General features: G+C 40.5%; 1 protein-coding gene across 3 annotated transcripts in view; it reads left to right on the top strand.

The window, feature by feature from the left end:
* The window catches only part of cdk14 (cyclin dependent kinase 14), a 289130-nt gene that overhangs the window by 220160 nt on the left and 43624 nt on the right, over positions 1-25346 (top strand). For all 3 annotated transcript variants that reach the window (XM_078171996.1, XM_033640450.2, XM_033640449.2), the window contains one exon: positions 8144-8294. In XM_078171996.1, coding sequence (XP_078028122.1) covers positions 8144-8259 — 116 coding nt within the window. In that variant the 3' untranslated portion in view covers positions 8260-8294. The remainder of the gene's footprint in view (positions 1-8143; positions 8295-25346) is intronic.

Raw genomic sequence — 25346 nt, 5'->3', positions numbered from 1 at the left:
CCATTATAGTGGAGAGAAGGCAGACATCTCTACAGCTGATATCTCCAACACTCTGCAACTCACTCCAAAACAATATAGATTAATAAGCAGCACTACAGGTAAGTGGGAAAATATGTATTTTTGATTTGGGGTAACTCTCTCATTAATGGTGCCAACCTGCCAAATTGTTAACACATAGAAGCCAAAGCACAGCACAAGTCACTGAATATAGAAATGTATATATTAGTACAGAATATAACAGTATAGTATGTACTCAACCTATCCCCATACAGTGGTTTGTAATATTTCTGACAAGACAGCACTCCATAAATGATGTTTTTAGTTTACATAGGTTAGGTTGAGGCAACAAGTTACTGTGGTTAGGTTTAAGAAAAGAAACATGGTGACGACATACAATAAAGTAGTGTAGTATAACATTGTATAGTAGAGTTAATGACATTATTTGATGATTTTTCCTGATAATTGTGAGGTTTTCCAGAAAAAGTTTGCTATAAATGTAGTTGATTTTTCAAAACATTCTCACTCTGATCTTGTCGCATGTTGACATTTGGTCATGGACTTTCCACGTCCAGATACAACTTATAAGGTAGTCTAGGTGCGTCAGTTGCTGACGTTCTGGGATGCTGTGTGAAGTTCTGCCCGTTACATGCATTGTCTTCTTTCAAAAAATATACTATACTATACATATACATACAGTCTCCTTCAAAATAAAGGCACTACATCACTACAACACAGTGAATTGATGTTTTTTTCTCTTCAACAACACACGCACATGGTCGGGTTTAGGCAGCAAAAGCACATGGTTGGATTTTGGAAAACAGAACAGGGTTTGTTTTTACAATCTTACCAGATGTGCACACAGCTCTACCGGGTGAAAGTCTGTGCTTGTTGGACCCATCCGCCATCCCTAATCAGGCTTTTGCTGCTTTAACTTTCATTCTTGTCCTGCCGCAATTCCCCCTGATGCCGCCAGGTGCTATTAAACTATAGCCCTTTTTAGATAGGAATTGTGCAAATTTGTAGGAAAGCCCAATCAGTCTTTTTTCAGCATTGGCAGTATAAAAACAAAATTGGGCAGTGCGGCAAAATGCCGCCTGCCTACTTTTGTTTATACAGAATGTGCCTTTTTCGGGGCAATGGGGGGCGCGAGCAAGTAACAAAACGTGTAGCTCAGCGTGTGACGTAAACCGTGACGTGGGAGGGAAGCTGCGGCTGGTCAGTCCTTTGGCGATTCTCTCGTAAGTCGGCCCTTTCCTCACTATCCCTGTCATCTGACAGTTATTGGCCTCTTCGTTTGCGAGGGCAAGGAGGCTGCGCAATTCCTTGTCTCCCCAGTTGCTCATCTTTACAGTGTCTGTCAGGTTTGCGTTTCCCTCTTGCTACTAGCTGCTTGCTAATTCCTGCTATCAGCTGTTTCCTGTTTATCCACTGCCAGTGGCTCGCACGTGTGGCGTCATCAACAGCTCCTCCCCCAAGTCTTCAACAGCCCCTCCAGTTGCGGAGGGGCGCCTCAGTCTGTTTAAACTAAAAGGGTTCTGCCAATATGTCTACCCTATGAGGCGGAAAATTGGGCACCTCGGATCAACTCGCCAATCCGCCTCTGTTTGTCTAAACGCTCGCAGCTTGCCAGTAAAACGGCCCAACATTCTGATCTGGCAGTGTAAAAGGGGCTTATAACTACGACTGGCCGTGTATCATGCTAACGTTAAGACAGTTTTTTTTGTCAGTGTCTGATGCCACAAGGCAAAGACTACCCAAGCGCTGGATTTCGACAACTTTGGAGTGAGACCGGGTTGGATTTTTATAAAGTTGCAAGTCAACTGAAAAAATAGCAGTTGTTAAAGCACTCATCAGTAATGTAATGACATCCAGTAAAAGTATTAAAATATCTCTGTATGTGCAGAAGATCTATGTTGCTTTCTTAAATTGATCTAGTTACCTTGAGAGTCAGAAACTCTCTCTGTTTCTCTTCTTCTGTCTTTGTCTCCCCCTCTTGCTTTAACTCCCTCTGTTTTTTTATTTCTCTCCTTTTTTTGAGCTCCCTCTGCTCCACTGGATCATACAGTATCCTCCTCTCTCTGTAAAGAAGGCGGCACGCAGCGACCTGGGGTTGTTTTTGTTCAAGCCTGTGTTATTATGTGAATGCTGTTGGGACAGTAAGCCCAGCCGGACCTCTGCTGGCCGCAGCAACATGCTCAGTTTGATTTTCTATCGTCTTGACTCGCTGTTTGCCCAGAGCAACAGCACACTGAGGCGCTCTTTAAATAAGAGCCAAAACACAGCACCTCAGAAACACATCTCAGCCTTCAATACACTTTAGAAGCTGATTTTTATTAATGCTGTTGTGTGTGTATTTTGGATGTGAGAGTCAGAGGTTTCAGCCAAAGCGTTACAATATGACTTTATTTCAATTAATCCTACAGAATTGGGTTATTGAATGAAGGCATGTCAGAGATGACATATCCATATTATTTGACAGGATACATATACATACATCACCAATCCCTTAAGCTGTTATTCATTAGTGTTGTGAAAAGCCTGCTCAGCAGACCTGAGTGTGCTGCCACTGACATGGTGGTAATTTTAATGGAAGAATTCCATTTTTAATACCCCCCGATTAGGATTTTTCAGCATTATTAATCCTGTTATCAGCACCCAGCAGGTTGTCATGTCTGAAAAGAATCAGAGAGCGGCGGTCACTAAGAGAGGGAGAGGAGAGAGAGATGGCTCATTTTGATTTTTGTCATGCTCACTCGCTCTCTCTCCGTCTCTCTATTGTCCCTTTATCTCTCTCTCCCTCTCTGATTCTCTCCTTTCTGCACACACATGTGACACAGGCGAAGCAGCAGAGCCACCGAGGGAAGAATGGGAGTGAATTAAAACAGTTTCATAAAATGAGGACAGGAGTGGATAAACACAAAGTATCTCCCATGTCTGGGTGGAAGACAAGTGTGGATTTGCCGCTTGCAGTTTTGTGGGGGAAGGATGTGTCAAAATTATGCAAATGAGGAATGAATGTGAGATAAAGAACTGGCTAATTACTCCAGCTGTGAGTATTTGACTACAACTGCAGCATGGTAATCAGGTTCTTCCACCAGGAAAGCCAATGGGCCAATGGGAACAGCCCATTAAAAGCATCCAGTACTACCAGTAACCAAAGAAGACACACTGGCTGAGAATAGCATGTCAGAGATGATTGAGAAATTGATTAACCTTTCAAGTAAATGTCCCATGTCATCCCTGTAGGGATGAACAGTATGTCTTCTATGGCCAACCGTGCACTCTATTGTCATGTGTATTATGGATTTATGCAGACAATACCCAGACAGATTACCAGGGACAATGACAGAATTATTGAGACAATAGAGCTCCTGAGGTTGCTGTTACTGTGTGGATTGGATTGTGACATTTTTAATTTGATTTCAGTGAGAGTGTGTGGGTGTCTGGCAGTACAAGAAGTGAGAGCAAAGGCCTTGGGAAGAAAAAAAACCTGCTGTCTCTCTGGACTCTGGCAGATTTACATGGATCTGGAAGTTTCCCCCTGCTCTCTTGGCAAAACCCTCTGCCTTTATTTCCTAGTTGGAGAGGAGGGTGTGCTTTTCTCAGAATGGAGCAAGTATCAGGATCCATTTGCCTCAAATGGAATTAGTGCTAAATAAACTTTGTATCTCTATTGTTTCCCAAAATATAAGCAGAACAATGAGCCAGTGCAGTAGTGGGAGGGGCCACTGGTTATAGAAGTGTTTTCCTCACACTGAATTACTATTTCAGATCTTTCATTTAATGGCTCTGCTAAATAAAGAATCCAAAAAGGGAGACAATTCTTGATGAATTGAAATTATAGGGGTCCACATTTAACAACAGCAACACTATGTCAAAACATCCTTTTTACAAACTCTCACACAACTTGTGTAGTTTAATCCAAGTCTCAATTATCCAGATGTATGCTCAGTATTTTCTAACCAGCCCTTTCAGAAAAGTAAAAGTAATCTATGCTCTCCTCACAGCCAGACTCCATTGACAAAAACAGTAATTTTACCTCCCTGAACACAGGAGCTGCTGGTCTACCGCTGCCATAATCAGTTAGTTAGTTTGTGTTATTGTGTGACTTGGGAGAATCCAAACTAAGCCTTTAAAACACCAAAGTCACACAGTAACACAAACGAACTACTGATTGAGACTAGGCCTGGCGCGATATGCGATAAGTCGGTTAATTGCACGGTAAATTTAAAGGGAGACGGTAACTTTTCCAGCCGTGATTGATAACCATATTCATGCGTGTTTGTTTTCCTCGTCTCTCTCCACCAAAGAGACTAGACGATAAGAGTGTTCACTGTCGTGCATCGTCTGGCAGCCAGGTGAGTTGGTTCATTAGCGTAATGAACAGAGGGAAAGCTCTTGTCATGGAGTGTCTTTGTTTCTGTGGGGGAGGCGGGGCTATGGGCCACACACACACACATACACACACACACACACACACACACACACACACACACACAGTGCGATCTTCGTGAGGGGGGGACGAGGTGGAGAAAAAAACAGAGAGTTGAGCGTAAGAGAAAGACAGGGAACTTGTTCCTAAACCAAATGCCACGGCCCCTGTGTGGGAGTATTTTGGATTTAAACCAAATGACAGAGGGCAGCCCAGTAATTTGGATGAGCCATTGTGTCGGGTTTGTTCTAACATCATCTCAAGAAAAAAAGCGAATACAACCAACTTACCTGCACACCTGAGAGTGAGAGACTGAGAGTCTATTTTTTTGTATTTATTTAGATATTTTTACGTGTTATTTCGGATAATTAAATGTCCTTTTTTGCACTCCTAAATATTCTTGTTAAATAAATATTTATTTCTCTTTAAAAGGGTGTACATGCATCATTATGCCTTTATTATCATTATATAAGTTTAAAAAATGCTCTAAAACAGCAAAATTACAACAATAATAAAAACGGTCTTAAAAGCACAATATTACGCAGTATTATTGTTTATCGCAACAATTTCTGATGCAATTAATCGTCCAGCAAAATTTGTTATCGTGACAGGCCTAATTGAGGCTGTGGTCAAACAGCAGCTCCTGTGTTCAGGGAGGTAAAATTACTGTTTTTGTCAATGGAGTCTGGCTTTAAAAAGAACTTAGATAAATTTTACTTAACATTCAGTTCCCCATTAGAAAGGACTGTCTGTTTGGGAAGTACTGAGCATATTACTTTTGTGAGAAAGAGTTTTGTTAGAGTTTGTAAATGGATGTTTTGGAATAGTTTTGCACTTGTTAAACATGGACCCCTATGACTTCAATTTTTCAAGAACTTTCTCCTTTTTTTGGATTCTTTGTTTAAAGTGGAGGTATGCATTTTTCCAGAAATTCAACATAACATGGGGTAAGAAATTGATACACAAATGGTCATTCAGGGGGTGAAGTATTCCTTTAAGACCTTGCACCTGATTGCTGCAATTTACGTCGAACATGGAACTCCTCCTATTAAATATGCAAACACACAGACAAGATTCACAGAGTGACATATTTCTTATCTCTGAATGAATGTCCATAAATCTTCTTAGAAATCATAGAAAAGAAAAGACTCCAGCCTGACAATCATCATACTTTGAAGTTTCCTTCAATATCAAAGTGATCCATGGTACACTGCAAACAGAAACTTCTAATAGCTAATTCAGCATACTTTTAATGGTTTAACAACAAAGGGTTTACAAACAGACAAAGCAAAAGCAGGATACTTAGAAGCCAATATAGCAACAGAAAGCCAAACAGTAAGGCCAGACAAAAGCAATATAAATAAATACAAATAGAAACAATAAAAGAGTCACAGTAGAACACAGTGGGTCTGCAATGACTGCCTTTTCCACTGCAGGAACTCAACATAATTAAATTTAACATTTAGCCACTGTCACAGCTTCTGCCTCTGTTTCCACTGTTCTCCCCACAAATTCCTGAAGCTGAATAAGGGGATAAATTCCAGGGGCCATATTCTCATAGAGTAATGAGTTTTTACCAGAATTTCCCCTTAAAGTTAAGACTAAGTTCTGGTAAAGATAAAAGTATTCACAGAACGTCTTAGCCTGTAAGAGAGCTCCTAAGGTGAAACACTGTTCAGAGCAGGGAGGAGGACTTTTAAAAGGGTTAAGAGTTTCTTTAGCAGTGGAGAAAACGGTGGAGACGCAAAGAGGTTGGAGAAATATTCTCCGAACGCTGGATGACAATAAGTTAATGAAATGCTACAGATTAGATTGTGCAGGGGTAATGTTGGTGGTCAGTCTTATTAGGGTACCCACATATTTCCCACTCAATGCAATAATGGTATAATGCCAGAAATAAAATGATCACAAAACTAAGATATTTGGAAAAATGGAAAAATGCAACACTGCAGCAGTGATGACTTGGGTCTGTCTCAAGCATCACTAGAGTAATCACACTAACAATGATAACACTTTCAACTCATATTGTGACACAGTTCATTTTATTTCCACTGGGTGTTCACACATTGCAGGCCCATAAAAGGTCATGTCTGTGACAACCAATCACATTTGTTAAAAGAATGCATCATACCTAGCTACAGGGTCAACCACACCTCCTCACTAAGGCCCAATCCCAATACCCCCCCCCCCTGTCCACTGCCCCTTAGCCCTTGGCCCTACCCCTAGCCCTTGCCCACTTCCCCTTGGCCCTCAAAATGAAACAACGAGGGGTAGGGTTTGAAATCTTTCCCTAGGAATTGGGACACAACTCATTACGTCACCGTGTAGGTTACGTTCACACATACATAACTATTTTAAACAGGAAGCCACGAGCCATCTACATTTCCAAACTGGCATCTACAATTGAGTCTCCAGTTGAGTTCATCCTACCGATCGCGTTTGCTGTATTCATCATGCTTCATTCAAAAGGGGACTTCTGCTAGCTAGCTAGCTAGCTAACCAGCTAACATTGCGAGGCAGTATAGTTATACTAGCTGGCGTGTTATCATAATGTGAAAAATCCGACAGTTTTGCAGAACAGGACAGATGACAGATGCCAGATAGTGTGAGCTTGCTACCTAGCTAACAAGCAACCTGACGACGGTAACGTTAGCTAGCTGGCTAGCTTTCTGTCAACTCCAATCTAGACATTGTGAATAGCAATAAAAAAATTAATGTTATACCATTCTCTACACAAATACACAGTTATTCCAAAACGTTTGACAGAAGTTCCATGTTTATTTGTGAAATTATACGTATTTCCTTAATCACTCCTAAGCTAGCACTCCCTACTAAAAATGTTCAGGCTAAGTAAGGAGCTCTCTGAGAGTGTTCTCAGAATGTTTGTGAATACGGCCCCAGGTTCCTTTAGGTGTTGACCGCAGTGTTGTCAGTCATAATTGGTCGAGCAGATGTGACGTCACATCACAATAACACTATAACAGTAACAATTTAATACTACATCTGGATATGGACAATGACAACCAATAGTCTAAAGGAACTGCAAGAAACGGCTATTGGACAAACACAATGTCCAGGCTGTTATTAGAATTTGGGGAGAGGAGGCCATTCAAATGTCCTGGTTTGTAAAATATCATAGAGATGCAAGAAAGCCTGGTGCCAAAGCCACACAGGATTATTATGGGTTAGTTCAGGTTATGGGAGGCCCCAGGTTAAGTTTCTGCAGTTAGAAAAGAGCTATTATATGACATAACAGGCACTGATGAGAAAATTGGCCCTCTTTCTCTAAAGCATTTCTCATGGAAGAGTCACACTACTGAGTATTTCCCAGGCAGCTTTCTGTGCCGCTCTACTTCCTGTTTAGCAATCATTTGGGTGGTGATGGCACAAAACTGTCTCAGTTCAAATCACATCCATCCATTAAGCATCTCCTGCCTCAAGGACCTGGACTGCTTGCTCTGCAATCATATAAATGTGTCAAAAAAATTAAAATGCCACATGTAGCAACTTAAAATACCTTTAAAAATTCTTCTCCTTGTGTCAAAAAAGGAGATGAAATATTTAACCCCCCCCCCCAAAAAAAAGACTGTGAATAAATATTCAAATATTCACTTTTTAATAACCATCTCTATCTTTAACAACTCACTCAGAATTGCTCTTCCTCCTGTCAGCCTACATACTTCTAATCTGCTTGCGTCTTCTCCCCTGCAGTGTCTTCTATCTTCACCGTACCAAATGTCAAGCTGCAGACTGAGAGCGGGGACAGCATACAGGTGTGCGCACGAAGGAACAGTCATGGAAAGGCATCCTCTGGCAGCAAACACTGACCTGAGGCAGCATCCTGCACATGATTGCCTGACAGGTACGTGCTCATTACCATGCAAGAAGCAGACACAAACAGTGCGCAGCAGCAGCAGCAGCAGCAGCAGCATGCAGCTCTACGCACTCACAAGCAGAACATGAATACAGAAACATTCAGACAGTGAAACTTTAATGATCTAAATGGGAAAACTGATGCAATGGAACATGGTTAGTACTTTGTCTCTGGAATTTTAGCAGGAGTCTGAAGTGTGGCAGTGAATGACTGCAGCTACATGTACATTTTTATTTAATCTCTTAAATCGTTTTATTTTATATTCATTTTCACATTAAACAGCTTACCCTTGGCAAAGTGGTGTATGATACTAAGTGTGCCTTGCATTATAGTGATCCACATTTTGACCTTGAAAAAGAAGAAGAATGTGTTTCTCACTTGAGGGCTGAAAGCATGCTAACAAGATTTTGGGTTGTGTGGATTAGCCTGCATTTGGCTGCTTTAACCATTTAGAGAAAATATGTGAACAAAACGGGGAATAAAATGTGTTTTGATACAGAATTCAGTTCTTATGATGCTCAAACAGTTGAACTCAGGGTGTAATTTTGGTTTGTGAAGTTGTGGGGGACACAATAGAACAGGGGCTCTGTGGGTCCTCTCTCAGAAAAAACAAAGTGATTTAAATTTAATTTCCTGCATTTCTACATACATACATACATACAGGACTTCAGTAACCCAAACAAAATCCAGGAAACAAAAAGGTTGGTCAGCATGCTATATTCTGCCAGAATAGCACTTAATATGCTCTATATGATACTCCTCTGTGGCAGTTCTTTAGGAATATATAAAGCAAAATCAGCAGTTCAGTTCACATTCTCAGCTAGAATCTGACAGCTGGCCAAACTATTATGCATGATTTTTGCAGTAAAACAAAATCAAGGACATGTCAGTGGAATTTTAGAGATGTCAGATGTTAATGTCAGAATTAAACTAAAAACAAAGATGTGCAGTTAGGTATCCTATTCATTCTATAATTTCATTATTGAAAAGGATTATCTTACCTATTTTTCATCACCGAAAAGAAAAGAGCAGAAGACAAGCTGATGGCCAGGAGTATTTTTAAATTTTATTTTATTTTTTATACATATTTCTCATTTTGGTAAATCACAATTCGTAAGGAATATTTGAAAGCACATATGTTGCAAAATATTTTCAGTTAGACTGGACTGTAAAACATAGAGAAACATTTCTGTCAGAAAAAGGAGAAACAGATTCAGTCAAAAAAAAACGTAAATCAAAATCATGATATGTACTGATAAATTATGAAATAGTATGTACTCTACTGTAAGTATTTAATCATTTTTGGCTTATGAAATTAAATTACTTAATAAGGCAATTATGAGATTGAATTTGACTGAATATGTCAAAACTATGATATATTACCCTTATCTATTACAGCTGTGACTTCCTACCCGCAGGATGTCTGCAGGTCCTTAAAATGTCTTGAACTAAATTTTATAAATCTTAGACCTTAAATGTCATTAAATAGTCTAGTTGCATCAATTTCACAGTTAATTACTATTTCAGTTTTACAGTAAACTGTTGTGAAATGACAGCTATATACTGTGATCTCACAGTAGTTATGCCTGTATATTACTTTGATTTAACAGCACTTTCCTGTGAATTACCGAATTTAACTGTAATTTCACAGTTAATGTACATGTGATTACTGTGATTTAGCAGTATGCCTCTGTTTATGTACTGTTTTTACCTGCATACATTTAACACCAGAATTCTGAATTTGGTAAAATAAAAGCCTGTGAGGAGACAGTAATGTAATTTATTGAGAAATATTACAGTTACATATCATAACTTCCTGTACATAAAACCCACCTCTGCACGGGACTACATATATATCACTTACCAATGTACACACCTGCAATGCTTAAATACCAAAATGATGATTTATCAAATAAAAGTCTTAAATTTGGATAAAAGTTATCTTTAAAAAAGTCCTCAAAAGAATTAAATGTAAGTGTCTGATCCCTGTAGATACCCTGATCCCATACTTTTGATCGAGAATGTCAAAACTGTTGAATCACTATCTCATAATATACATAATGGTTTCTCTTCTCTTGGTGCCAACAAAGAGCAAACCTTACTATGTCATACATGTTTTTTTTTGCTAGTTTGCCATATTTTAGCATAGCCTTTTCTGTAGCTATGGCATGTTGTGCCCAATAATGTGCTGATGAAATTGGTGATATTTAATAAACATTCAAGGTAATTTTAAACCTTAAATGTTTTCTTTTTCTTTTAAAGATACCACAACATCTTAAAAGTCAAATTAGTGTTGAATTGCAATTTAAATACCATGAAAAATTGATATAACACTAGTAAATAGAACATAAACATAAAAGTGTTTGAGAACAGATTTATTTTCTACAACAAGTTAAATTGGACATATTTGATCATTAGCTGCTCAGCTCATCAAGTAGTCACACTGACAGCTCTCTCAACGTTTATCTGCATCCCACCAACCACCCCAGTCTTTCTAACACTGACGCCATGAGATCTGTGCTGTGTGCATTGAAGCAGAGAATGCAGTAATAGATGGAGGAATGGCTTTGAGTGGGCCAGGAGGGTGTCCCATTCTTTAGAGACTGGGGTCTCATTCACTACTCAGATAAAGCTGCACTATTTGCATGTAATAAGAGGTGCAGAGGCCAGCCATGGGGATAATGGTTGGTCTAATGATGGACTCTGGATTGTGAGGGCCAGCACAGGGCCGCTACACAGCACTGTGGACCAGATTATATCTATAATTACTGACAGGTGCAAAAACACACCAGGCACATCAACTCTGCAGCTAATAATCTTCAACTTCATGCAAGACTCTTCAGCATTTTAGCTCTTGATTTTTCCTCTGGAACGTCTTCTTAAACATGGAGGAGATGGAAGCTGAATACTCTGTATTTACTATTCCAGTGAAAATGTTGAAGTGTGTGTCCTGATTTGGAGGCTCATGGTGTTTCTGTGTGTGTGTGCGTGTGTGTGTGTGTGTATGTGTGTGTGTGTGTGTGTGTGTGGAAGGGTGGAAGTCACCCCACTGAGAGAGCTGTGTCCTCTCAGCTGCTGCATTTACATTAAAATCAGCCTCTTTGTCCAGGCCCGGCCTAAAGCCTGACAGGCTGGGAGAGCTTCACTGATAGCAACCTAATCCCTGTGCACACATTCACATTAATACACTGACAAATTACACCAACACATGCACACAGCCATTTATGTGTTCCCACAAACATAACTCATGAACATATTTGAACTGGATTTCCCAACAAATATTTATAGTTGCAATGCATTAAGAAACTTAAATGAAAAAAAGAAAGAAATTGTAAAGATAAAATAAAGAAATAAACAAAATTGTAAAGAATATGCACAATATTTTTTTAAAATTCTTTAAAGCAATTATGAATAGTTATGAAATAAGTGGAAGTGGAAGTATATAAAGCTCACGTAGCTGCAGAAAATGTCATGCTTATGGCTAAATAATGGAAAAGGTAAAGGGGTATTCCAGTGATTGCACTTGCATAAATGTCAAAGCAGCAGAGGCTGAGATATCATGACTTTCAGTACAACCTCCAGGGCTGAAAAATGAAGCCAACACTGAAGTGCCAAACACCACAGTACCTCTAATGACCACTAGAGGATGGCTCCACATAATGAGTCAGTCCCCACAGACCCCCTTGTTAAAATATCCAACTTTAGAGCAGAAATAAACATGTTTAAAGCCTGGTAGAAAAAATGATTTTGGTCACTATACCTAATTTTGGGTTCATGACAACTGTATGAGGGGTTGATTTTTAAATAATTCAGCCATAAGTAAGGGTGGGGCTACTTTTAGTGACAGGCTGTAGGCCTTACGAGGCATCATTAGTCTCTATCTCCTTTTACACCGCCTCTTCAAGGCAGGAATTTTATGTGGCCTCGCTGTTCTGTATAAAAGGTGCAGTACCAGAATAGGGGGATGGAGTTGTCTCACCTTTGAGCCAGCATTTGAGGTAGTAACAGCCCCAAAGCGATGTCTCTATGGACAAGACAGCCGGCAGGACAGGATCGTGGACAACATGGGTTTGACCTTTTGACGACGTGTTATGTGTGCCACCCACCATGGGAGATTTAAAAAGTAGTTGATAGCATTTAGCGGCTAACTCAAAGAGGAAAAACAATGACCGAAAATGTCTGCACACTGGGAAAACAGTGAGATCTGAGAGCTCAGTACCCTCCAAGCAGAGGACAAAATCAGCTGCCATATAGCAGAGATGGTAAATGATTGTTACTGCCATGTTATTGTTTAAACGCTGCAGACAAATGTTACATGGCACCCTTGAGACCGATGCTGTTGTGTTACACATTGCATCTGTCAGGCCTTATATTTCCCGATGCTGGCTTGCTGTCTAAAATAATGCACTGTTGTTGTTCAGTTCTGTGTAAAAATGCAAAGGCGGCATAAAGAAGGAACTTTGTAGGGATTAAAAGTCAGATGCACTCGTCGCTCCTCCACAGCTCCACCCTCTTGTCCCAATATGTCCACTTCTGGCTCCAAAAAACAAAACGGGGATGGTCACTTTCCAAACTCGAGGCTTCAAAACAGGAGTCCACAAACCAATGGATGGCATCACAATGTCTACGTCCATTATTTTTATAAAGTCTGTACTTTTAGCCCATAGTGTGAGTAAGTCTCCAGAAATGGTGGATCCTTCCATTTCCATAATGCAACTCTACAGTGGCTTTCATCACAACTCCCTTGCCTCCTAAATTCACACTACTTTCAGACTTTCAACTTTGTAACTCAGGCTTTGTGCTCAAATTTGAAGTCTGAAGCCCAAACTGAAACAGTCCTGTGGCAGTTTATTTTTTCAAACTTTGGAAAGCTCCACATCATACAACTGTTTTTACATTTATGAAGTGTGCCCCTTTAACTCCTCCTGTTTTATGCTTCAATTGAATGTTGACTTATTCAGTATTTAGCCAAGACCATGATCTCTACCAAATCTTAACCAAGAGCTGTGAGTGCATAAACAGAACTATAACAACATCAACCATACTTTAGTTGCAACAAAAGGAAATTGAAGTAAAATAAAATTATAAAGTGTTTAAATCACTGCCTTATTATTTTTTAATAATTTACTTAAGTGTGACAGCACATTTTGTAATCTGTTATCTGTCTGTCCCTGCGTCCATCCATCCATTATCTCTGCATCAAAACACTTCAATACCATGACCACCTACTAAAATGCAGTCTGTTTTAAATCTTTGTTGAAGTTATTGTGTCCAGGGTTTAGAAAGTGGTTAGTTTAGTTTGACCACTGAGGAAAACAAACATTAACCAGAAAAAAATTGAAACACCTTGCAGCCATCAGAAACAAGTATTTTCCTCAGTTTTCCTGTAACACTTCTTATATTATAGAGCGTGGGTAATATAGTAATGAGCACAATGTGCAGAGAGAAATCATATACATTATTTAATGTAACAGCTCAAAGTGTATACGCCTGTTCTTTAAAGCACTGCTCTCGTGGTTTAGTAAAATCAGAGGTAGAAGAGGTGAGGAGAAGGGAAACAGAGGGAGGGAAGAAAGGAGAGATGGAAGCAGAGGCTTGCGGGAGCAGGGCAGGGTTTCTTTTTGTTGAGGCAGCGTTGTATTATTTATAGGAGGTGGTGGAGGCAGGCCGCTTCAGACGGAGCAGAGCAAAGAAGGCGAGCAGCCCCTTTCTCTTTTGTGGGTCTATTCCCAGTGGGCAGGCTTTGTGCTGGCTGGATGGCTGCCTTTGAGGAAACCCGGGCAGCTATTGAGCTGAGAGTGAAGGCCGGGCCTGACTCGTCCGCACTGAGACACAGCAACACTACAGCATTACAATGTCTGTCACTGCTGCAGCCAGAGAGGAAAAGAAAAGGACGGAGAGAGAGTGACAGAGGATGGGGGACATAGTGGGAGTGTTTGATTTTGGCAGGGAGGGAAGAGAGAAGAAAAAAAGTAGTGTTTTTTTGTGGTGAGAAAAGAGAAAGCCAGAGAGAGATAGAAGGAGTGGATTGAAAAAATGGAGGCAGGGGTGGAAAAGAGAAGAAAGGGGAAAGGGAAAAAAGGCAGGTCTCCTTTACAGTATTGCACTGCATTGATCTATGTTTATTCATGATTCTGCATTATTCACAAGATTAGCTGATGCAACTCGGTGCCGAGGGTAGGCAACGGCTCCCCCCATCAATCCACTCAGTGACCACACAGTTCAACTCCAAGTCCCAACAACAAGTGGGAGACAGCTGCCCTGTCTCTGAGCTTCGACGCACTTCGCTGATACTCGAGGCTAGAGTGTATGAAGAATTGGACGCAGTGTGCTCACAGTCAGAATACATAACAAAGCATAAAACATTGATTCAATCAGGGAGCAAAAAGCAACATGAAAGAGGGAAAATCAACAGCTCAGTGCCTCAATCCAAACAACAACTTAGTCGGTTGTGTTTTGAAAGCAAATCTTCAGAGGCTTAAAGCATTGTTACAGATCTATACCGAGATATAATATTTGGATGTTTATGTAATGCAGTTCTCCCTGGTGTCATTCTTTTTAGACTCTAATGATGGATTCAGCCTATTTTTAATTTGTGAGATCTTAAAGCTGCAGTTATCGATATTATTATCTGAACAAAGAAATAAATGACCATGTGTAATAATAGATAATATATAATGTGAAAGTGGTCACTCATAGTAATGAGCCCATTGAGAAGTATGGTTTTAAAAATGATTTGTTTTAAAGTAGTTAGTAACTTTTTATCTGCCTTCTTCTACTACCTAACCTGATTAGGACCCAGCCCAACTCTGGTCCAGAGTTGGTTCTTGGTTATTGCAAACCGATTGGACCTGTCAAATCCTCTATGACTAAAAACTAAATAATAAGTGGAAGCTGTCAATTATTCTGTAAGTCTCAAGGCTAGACATTCACGTCCCAAATGCTGACCCTTGGGTTTCAAGCTATAGTTGGTAAACTTTATCTTTTTTGTCTTATTTGATCAAACTGTTTCTATATCCAGACAGTTGTACAGGGTATTTGCGAGAATCCACCACATCTGAATGAAAACAACTAATCAGAGAAACATATTTTAGTGTACTGTTTAGCTGTAAAATGAGAAAGTTACGCGGCTGCCAAGTCAAACATAGTGGAGCCAAAATTCAAGCACCGTTTTCCTGCTGGAGCAAACCATCGACTGAAAAATTAATTGTCATAGCCACTGTGACATCCCCCACTGGTTTGTAGACTGTCATTTTGAAGCTTTGAGTCTGACATTTTGGCTGTAACCATCTTGGTTTTTTGGAGCCAGAAGTGACCATATTTGGGCGAGAGGCTGGCACTGTGGAGGAGTGAAGGGTGCATCTGACTGAGGATCCACAGACAGACAGCCTGTCACTCAAAACGGCCCAGCCCTGATAATGTCTAACTCTAAGCCTAAATAAAATGTCAACAGGTTAGTTATAAAAAAAATCAACCCCCTGTACAGTTGTCATGAATGTTGAAATTAGTTCTAAAGATTAAAGCTGTTCTTTGTACCAGGCTGTAAACATGTTTATTTCTGCTGTAAAGTTGGGCATTCTAACACGGGGGTCTATAGGGATTGAATCACTTCTGGAGCCAGTCTCAAGTGGTCATTCAAAGAACTGCGGTTTTTGGCACTTCAGTGTTGGCTTAATTTTTCAGCCGCGGTGTGCCACTTCAAGCAAGTTTTCTCATGTTACAGCTAAACAGTATACTAAGATATGTTTCTGAAAACATGACGTGAGGCGTGACATAGGCAGTACAGTAACCAAATCTTAATTTATTTTTCATCAGCGCTGCCTACTTTGACAGTTTGACCATAGTTCACAAGCAGTAATTGAAATGATTGACAGCTGCGTTGAAACTCCTCAGCTCTGAGAGGTTGTTTCCTTCACATACAGTGGATTCTTGCAAATGCCATTAGGAGCACTAAGAAGATGCAGAGGAAAATTATTCTTTTTACAGATTATCTGTCTCATGTACTACTGTCAGCGTTTTTATCCTTCAGCCACGACAGATTCTAGCAATCGCACGAGAAGCCTTATGAAGAGGAGGAGGAACAAGATTTATTTCAGCAAATATGACAAAAAATAATTTTTATGAAAGTTGCCAACTGTAGCTTTAAGTGTTTGAAGCAACAACCAAAGCTGTTCTTTTTTCTCGTGAGGACAGACTGTTCGACTGTTGATGCGTCTTGGTACTTATTAACCTGCATTCCTCATGCACAACAATCAACATCTTTCATTTCTCCAAATCAAATCAAATCAAAATGAATTTTTTCATGCCTGGCAGGTGATGTCATGTGGTTGAGTGCCGTTCTCTGTGCTTCTGCTGGTCTCGTGGCCGGGCTTCACACAAAGCAGCAGCCTTTCTACAGTGTGTCTGTGCAGTCAGCCATCACAGGTCGGCGACAGGACACTCTGGCCCTCAAGCATCACTGTGTCACTTTGAAGATAACAGCTGCAGGCAAAGCTCGACTGTAGTGTCCGGAATGTAGAGGTGCCAGCTATTTATCTAGCCACATACACACACGCACACACACACACACACACACACACACACACACACACTCATACTCATACTCGCCTAAGGTATCATCCTAGTGACCATGCTACAATTTTGGGGGATAAAATGCAGGGAAGCTTCATAGCTGTGCGGGCATTTCTCTTGAAAGTAAAAGCACTATTTGTTCCCTGGTGTGTTTCTACCCCGGTGTCTTTCTACTTAAGCCATCAGTGTCCAAAACGTACAAAGTCAACAGGACAGAAAAGAATATTTTTGGCTCTGTAGCAGGAAGAAATAGATTTGTGCGGTCCACAAAACGACCTGTCAGAAAGTTTTCTAGGTAGAGGACAAAGTGATTTAAAGTATATCCCTGCTGTGAGCCGGAGGGGGGGGAAATAGGAGGTGGGGGAAGGAAGGATAACCGCAGGCATAGCCTTGAGAAATGGAGAGCCTTCAGTCAAATCAGCCGGTTTCACTCTCCCACTACCTCTTATAACTTTACAGATTCTGTGCCTGCCAGTAATGTGGGCTTTCATTTCATCTTATCCTCACGGAAAAGCATTGTGAAGGCACTAAATGTTAACTGCAGCTCTACCGAATTTGTATGCAGTCCCTCTCCAACCCCTGTTTACCTCATTTACTATCTTTTTTATGGACATGATGTTTGCACTACAGGCTCTCATTAAACCTAATGCATGAAATTTGAATGTGCACAGAGGAGCTTCCGTGTTAAGTGAAAACGCTGAATATTTTTATATGAAGAGATATTTATGTTGTATGTACATCTTTTAACATTAACGTCTCACAGGCTGCATGGAGTTCAGATTAAAATGCGCAGCAAGGCTCCACGCTTTTCATCTTTACTTCTTATCATTCTCTCTTCACTCCTTTCCTAAATCATCATGCAGTATCTCTGTCATTTGCCAACACCAACTACACTCCCACAGTCCTAAGTAGGATTTCATTTTGCTGACGTGTGGTTTATTAAAAAAATAACATGCAAGTTTAGTTTTCCTTAAGCTCAGTTGATTGGACTGAATATTAGGTAAACAGAGTCTTTAGGAATCATGTTCTTATTGAAGGATTCACAACTAACAATTTACATCCAGTGCCAGTGCGCAGAGCCAGTGGGGATAAGTTTGTAATGTAATGAGGGGTGAAGTCAGGGTGGTGGATGGGCATGTAGTGTGTCAGACCATTATCCAGGAGACCAGAGTTTGCATCCTGTCACAGGCCTTCATTTAACTCAACCCTTAGACATTGTTTATCTGTGGTAACCACAACCATCCAGTCATGTAACAGACGCTGAAAGCATTCATGACTTACATTACCTATTACATGTAGGTTTAGGGAAGCTGTGATTTGTTGTTTCCCTTCAAGCAGGGTGGGTTCTTGCAAATGTCATTAGAAGCAGTAGGAGGAGAAGGAACATGGCTTTTTCACAGATTATCTGTTTAGTGTACTCTCTGTCAGGATAAAGTGACAGTTATATCAAATTAACAAACAGTTATTTTTTATAAAAGTTGCCAACTATAACTTTAAACTTCAGGGTCAGGACTTGGGACATGAATGTCTAGCCTTGAGACTTGCAGAATACTTACCACTTATTGTTTAGTATTTAGTCGTAGCGTCCAATCGGTTGGTAATTACCAGGACCAACACTGGACTAGAGAAGCCAGGCCCTGTTTAGATTCGGTAGGGTTCCTTTGTATTGCTGCAAGTGTCAGGTAAATGTGTAATAAGTGAGTGGATCTGAGCAGACTATATCAGCTCTGGTCACATGCTAAATCATCACCATAGCTGTAAAAAATGTGCTGTCTGAAGCAGACGGAGAGTGTGAACTATGATGGGTGTGCTGCTGCTGTTTTTGACCATGGCTGCTTGTTAATTGGTGGAGCTTCATGCTACCAGTGTGTATCTGTATCAGAGTCTGTTTATCCTCCAGTCCATTTCAGATCAGGGTCTTTTTTTAAGAAAGAAAAAAAAATGCATTACTTTTCTTAATTTTTAGGTCTGGGTAGGTTTTTCAAATGTATGTCGTGATCATAGTAGTACTACTAGTGGCAACTTACTTCTGCCACCACAGTTGTGTTTGTAACTGCAGTAGAATTGGAGGTGTTGCTGCTGCACTAGCAGTAAGACTATCAACATAATGCTGGTAGAGGTGGTGGTGACCATTGTGCAATCTGAGGCCATGTTTACACAAAAACAATCCACTGTAAACAGAATCGTTTCTCATTTTCTTTGGAAAAAAGTTCCGCATTTAGACGACAGCATTTTGACAATCGCCATGCACACGGATCCATAAAAATGACCAAAAACACTGCAGTATACATGCCAGGCCAGTAGTAGGCGGTGTGATGCTTACGCTTCCTTCTACAGAGTGGCGATGTATAAACAAACAAAATGGCAACTGCACGAACGCTTGTCTGGACGGACGACGAGGTGGAGTTGCTACAGTAAATCTACATTATGATGGGGAAGCGTTGATAAATTCAATAGGATGAGCAGCACAAGCAGAGCTCGGGAGTCCGCCATTGTTGTTGTGATGGTCTACTTTCTCCCGCATGCCTAGTGACTGGAAGCGTAATGCGCGTGTGCGAAAAGTCTCCGTTTTCAGAGGAACTGCATATTGCAAGTTTACATGACAACGGAGACGGTGCCATTACCAAAAAATTGCATTCTGGAACCCATTTTCAAGACATTGCATTTTCAGGCACCCAAAACGCCGCTGTCGCGTAAACGATCAGCCAAAACGCAACTTAAGTTTACTGTTTTCAGTTGAAATCGTTGTTGTACAAACAGGACCTGAGTTAGGCTACATCCACACTAATCCTATTCAATTTTAAAACGCAGAACTATTGCTACATTTAAGCTGCACATCCACATTACTCTGGCATTTTAGTTTACGATCTAGTCTTGATGTCCTTTAATAAAGACGCAGACACCTATGCTCGCTTACTGATTGATTTTTGTGATTTCTTCTTGTATGTTACACCTTTCCCATTGCCATGGCTTCCTCTGGCGATGAATAATCCCCCAGTGTCAGTCTTATAAGAGTAGTACGTTGCTGTATATGCTTCGCAACAACACCCAATCTGTTTTCTGCTGCCTTGATTACCTTATACTCAGGTGTTATGTCCAGTAATGTTGTGTTCACACCAGGCGCAAATAAAACAGTTTGTATGAGTGTATTACATGTAAAGTCAATGTAAAGACGTGATTTGGCATAAATTCCCACTGGCCAGGTTGATGGATGTGACGTGAATGATATGAAATACGCGAATTAAGCAGCGCAAATGAAGCAAGTAGCGCAATTTTGCATCATACGGTTATTCACGTGAGTTGAAAAATCTGAACTTCAGCAACCAATTTGCCAATCAGCATTGAGATCCTCCGGGGACGTACCTGCAGTAGTTCATTCACTGATTCAGTAATCTCATATGTGTATGATGCAAGTTACTCCCACCTATGAAGCAAGTTGACACAAAATATTCAAGCGTTCAAACTCAGGTTAATAACGTGACGTGGAAATTTGCATCACGTTTGGTGCAAACACAACATAACAGTTCCACCTTGTTTGTCATCCGCACAAAGAAATTTCTGGTCTTGGTTTTTGCCGCCTCTGTAGTATTTTCTGGAACTAACAATCACCCATAGAGAAGTCAGTCTGCTTTCAGTTTACATCGGCACACACATGCCCAGTGTACGTGAATTTGTTATGCATGTTATGCATTTGATATGCATTTTCAGAAGGTTTAGTATGGATTGAGATTAATTCTAACACTAAACACCAAAACTTGTGTGTGGAGCGATTGTTTTCATTTTAAAATGAAAATGTATTAGTGTGTATGCAGCCTTGGTTAGACTAGCTACAGTGGAAGCAACGTCGGTATAGAAGTGATAATATTGACATTTGTATTTCACCAGCACAGTAAGTATTACTCCTTCTTTTTCACTCTCTCTCACTCCCTCTCTCTGTGCGGGGATGATTGACAGGTGAGGGGATAGGATGTGATGAAGCATGCTCTATCAGACGGTCAGAAGAGAGGCAGAGTTAGGCAGGACAGAGAGAAGAAAGGAGGGAGTGATGGGAAGGTATAGGAGGAGGAGGAATGAGAACGTTGCGGTCAGCTCATGGCTCCCCCCAGGGTACACACTTACAAACTTCTCCTACTTGTTATCAAGTGTGAGGGTGAGAGGGAAACAGAGCAGATGAGAGGACAAAGCCTGGAGTGGAGGAGGGGAGAGGGAGGAGGCAAAGTGGGGGGAGCTGGACAAAGGAGGAGGAATGAAGACAAAATGGAAAGTAGATGGAGCAAAAGGAGAAGAAAAGAGGTAAAGCACAGAAGAGGAGGAGGAAGGTGGAGGGAGGAGTCTTCCAGGAGGTGCAGGAATTGATTTCATGTATAATTTTGCTGATCAGTGGAGGCAGCAGATGCCATCAGGCTGACACGTAGGAGGAGATCTGACTCCCATTATCATAAGCTCCCCTCTACTCATGATAATACTCTCCTTTTTTCCTCTCAGCCCTCGATCTATCCATCCTTCCCCCTTCACAAGTTTGTCATTGTAATATTAGGAGGATTATTCAATTCTTTATGTTTCTGGTGGTGTAATTTTTATTCATAATGTCAGTCTGATGGACTTAAAGAAAAACTCTCTGTTTCTCAGAGGTCCTCTCTTCTCTTTGCTGAAATGAAAAATGCACACATTTACCCTTTTGAGGAAAATTCCAAAACTGAGACAGTGATAGAGGAAAAGAATGTAACAGCAGTTAGGTGGATGCCTCCAAGTAGCTGTAAACAAATCCCAACAATGGAGGATGTTTTCCAGCAATGCAGCCGAAGCACCGTGCCGTTTTCACTCCATCTCTCCATCTCCCAGTTTTTCTCCCCCTCTCCTCCTCTTTACTCTACCATATGGCTCTCCCTAATGAGCATTGCACATGTACCTCCTTCCTTTTTTGCTCCTCCAAAAAGAAAAGAAAAACCAATTCCTTCTTATGTGGCGCAGCCAACAGCTCCTCTACAGCAGCAGATCTGGAGCTTCTCGTCTCAGCTGAGTGAATTAGTGTCAAATAAAGTATGCTAATGAGTTTAACTTTGTCAGTCTGCGATTAGAAGCACTGTGGGATAATGAGTTGAGCTCAGATGGATACCAAGAGGGACGGTTTGAATGTTTATGCATGGACTGCATGTATGTTTTTTCCTCCCCTCCATCGTAACGTCTGTCTTGGATTGCGGCGGCACGTTTTCTGGCTTTTTTTTTTGTGAGCATTTAGTGTTTTAACTTTGACAATACCTGAAAAAATGTTGATATCTGATACCATTTTTGATACTGTTTTGGGGATACATTCCCATTGAGGGCATACAATTTCAAATTGTTTAAAATTACTTTTCTTGTTTGATCGCAGAAAGCAGCAGCATGACTGTAGTAAACATTAACAATAAGCGAGAGCAAGAAAGTGTAGCTGGTACCAGTGTATTGATACTGCAGAAGAATATCACTGAAACCACTTCAGATATTCAGAATCAATTTGTATCAATAAATCAATATCTTTTACAACACTAATTTAGTTGGTTTGCTTGTTCCAAATGACTGCAGTGATAGGGAAGCAGAAGTAGGGAAGTCAAAGCACCATCACTGTACAGAAATATACCTGCAAGGTCCAGCTGTGGGGGCCAAGCAAAGGTATGAATGTTGGCATTGAATGTTTCTGCAAACCATGGATATGTAACATTTGTATGATATACAACAACCCTGTGGTTAACGTGGTTATGTTAAGGCCCAAAAACCACTTGGTTATGGTTAAAGGTCATATTTGGCTTAGAATAATTGTAACTGGTAATGCTGCTGTAATGCTGCTAAAAACTTCAACTGCAACGCCAACTCAGAATATGACATGGCAGTTCACCAGCACAAAACACACGTAGCATGCATCAGCAAATATGTCATTTATTTTAAGTTTGTTGGAGTAACACTCCTGTGAGGTCATATTAAGAGCCAACATTGCCTTTTCTCAATGTTACCCAGATTAAGATAGCCACTAAGCAGTCTCAGTGTGTGTTTAGACACAAAGAGAAGTGAATGTTCATCACCACCAAATTTGACCGCTGGAGACATTTTTCAGTACGCCCATAACAGCCAGTTCTTTACCAACTTACTCACAACATACACACCAGCTGTGTGTGCAGGTGTTGTGTGTCACAACTCAGACCTGGACTGATCTGAGAATTCAACAGGTACCTCATTTTCTCTCTTAGAGACACACAGACCCACAAGCATAGCCACACAGGTATGAAGATGAGAGGACTAATGTTCACGCAGAGCCTCTAGGTTCTCCTTCATCCAAAAGACATCTAGTTTTACTGACAGGAAATGGTCCTGCCTCCTACTGCCATGTATGGCCGCCTCACACAGTTTACAAGAATGTGGTTTTCCCTTCAGACCCCATTGATTCTGTGTGTACCATAGCAGTACATATTTCCCCATAAAATCAGATTGAGAAGCCAATCTTAAGGGTGCAGTGTGTGTGGACACTGGAGCTTTTTAGCTGCTGAGAAGGGCTGAACAAACTGAGGAGCTTTTGTGTGAGGAGGGAAGTGTGTGTGTGTGTGTGTGTGTGTGTGTATGTGTGTGTGTGTGTGTGTGCATGTGTCTGCCTCTGTCTGCGTGCTCACATGTGTGTGGGCCTGTGAAACCGGGAAGAGAAGTATACATATGTATCACTTTGCCAATTAAAACATATATAATGCTTTCATTAACAAGACCCAAAGTGAGAAGACCCTCTAGTGGCCCCCAGAGACTCAACATACTGATGATTTTTCTATTTTCAGGGCCTTATTTGCAGTGGGGCAGAAATGAAAAGTTTACCCTGAGGGTCGTGTTGAAAAGGTCATAAGGTCATCCAAATCAAAAGGGTTCATCTTCTTCATGTGCTCTGCAAATTTCTTCATAATTTGTCCATTAGATCGTGAATTAATGGTCAGTGTTGGACCTAAGGGAGTGGGGCAAAACTTAAGGGTGGTGTCATCTTTAAAATGGATTGAGAGCATCCTTTGGGGAAGGTGCTCAGTGAATTTCGTGACAATCTGTCCATTGGATTTTATCAGTCGTACTAAAGGAACCTTCAGCTGCAGTAGTTCCCAACCTTTTCTGTAAAGCCTTGATTTCACCAAGCAGTCCAGTTCGGTTCGGTTTGGTTTAGTTCAGTTACACATTAGAACAGTTAGTTTTGCATCTCCATTGTGGAAAACATGTGGATGGTACCAATAGAACCATTCTAACCATCCCTATTTTTGGTCACCCCTCTGTTGGGGTACCTAGCTCAGATCTGGTACTAAAAGGTGGAGCTAGAAACACTGCAGTTTGTTAATCGGTCAATAGAGGACCGTCACTCTTGCTCAGGGCTGAGTTGTGGCTGGTTTTGAAGGTTATGTAACCAGCATTCATACTGCGGCAAGTTTTTAATACATTAGTATAATATAACTATAAAATGAAAGGATGTTTTTCCTGCCTCTTCATCTTTATTAGTTAACAGTTTGCAGCTATAGACTGACAAAAAATAATTCAATTCACTGTGCCGGCTGACAGCAGCTACCAGCAAGTTTTAAGGCAGAACGTTTACTTGTAACATTACACAATGCATGAGTTGACTATGTGAATCCATCAACACAGCTCAAATATCAATATGACAACTTTGAACACTACGTTTGTGTGTATTGTTACACCTAAGAATACTATCTGTGGTGGAAAGGCTTAACGGATTCAGGTACACGTCATAGGGGTTACTTTTGGTTCTAAAGGTACTATACCGAAAGTTTTTATGGAAACATGGCTTAAGATGTGCCCTTGCAGCACTATCAGATAAAGTCAAGTACCCCTTCATCAGCACCACAAGTCAGGTTCTTAATGTGTTCATAAACTGGATCTCATTTTGTACAGTTTTTACAATATTTTACAATAATGTTACAATATTTTTCATACAAATAAATTTTGTTAAGGTTTAGGTTGGTTTGGTCAATTTGCATTTGTACTGCAAGGGGGCACAAGCTAGATGTTTCATGGCTGTATACCAGCTATGTCAACAGCACACTCATTACCTTTAGTTAACTCTTTCAGCCATTACTATTAGTAAGCTAACAATTTGAACTGCATATTCGTTATTTTAGCTTAAACCATTTACATATTACTTTTAGCTAACTGTTTAGACTATTCTGTGAGCTGGCTAACAACTTTCCACGCACTCTCCATTGCAAGTTACAGCTAACTTAATACATGGATATTTATTTATTTTATTTTCAAATTGTTTTTTTTTCCAAGTCAGTTGAGCTTGACCATGATATTTCCATGTACCCCTTGGTAACTGTAGAAGTACCCCTAGGGTATGAGTACCCCTGGTAGGAAATCACTGTGGTGCTGCACATATTGTGGTTTTTCATTACAGAAAAATGAATCCATCCAAATTTTTGAAAGACTAAGTCTCTCTGATAGGTATCAATAATCAATCCA

This window comes from Epinephelus lanceolatus, chromosome 10 (assembly GCF_041903045.1).
Source record: "Epinephelus lanceolatus isolate andai-2023 chromosome 10, ASM4190304v1, whole genome shotgun sequence".
Taxonomy (NCBI): domain Eukaryota; kingdom Metazoa; phylum Chordata; class Actinopteri; order Perciformes; family Serranidae; genus Epinephelus; species Epinephelus lanceolatus.
Note: the sequence above shows the minus strand (reverse complement) of the source record. Positions and strands in the feature narration are given on the sequence as shown.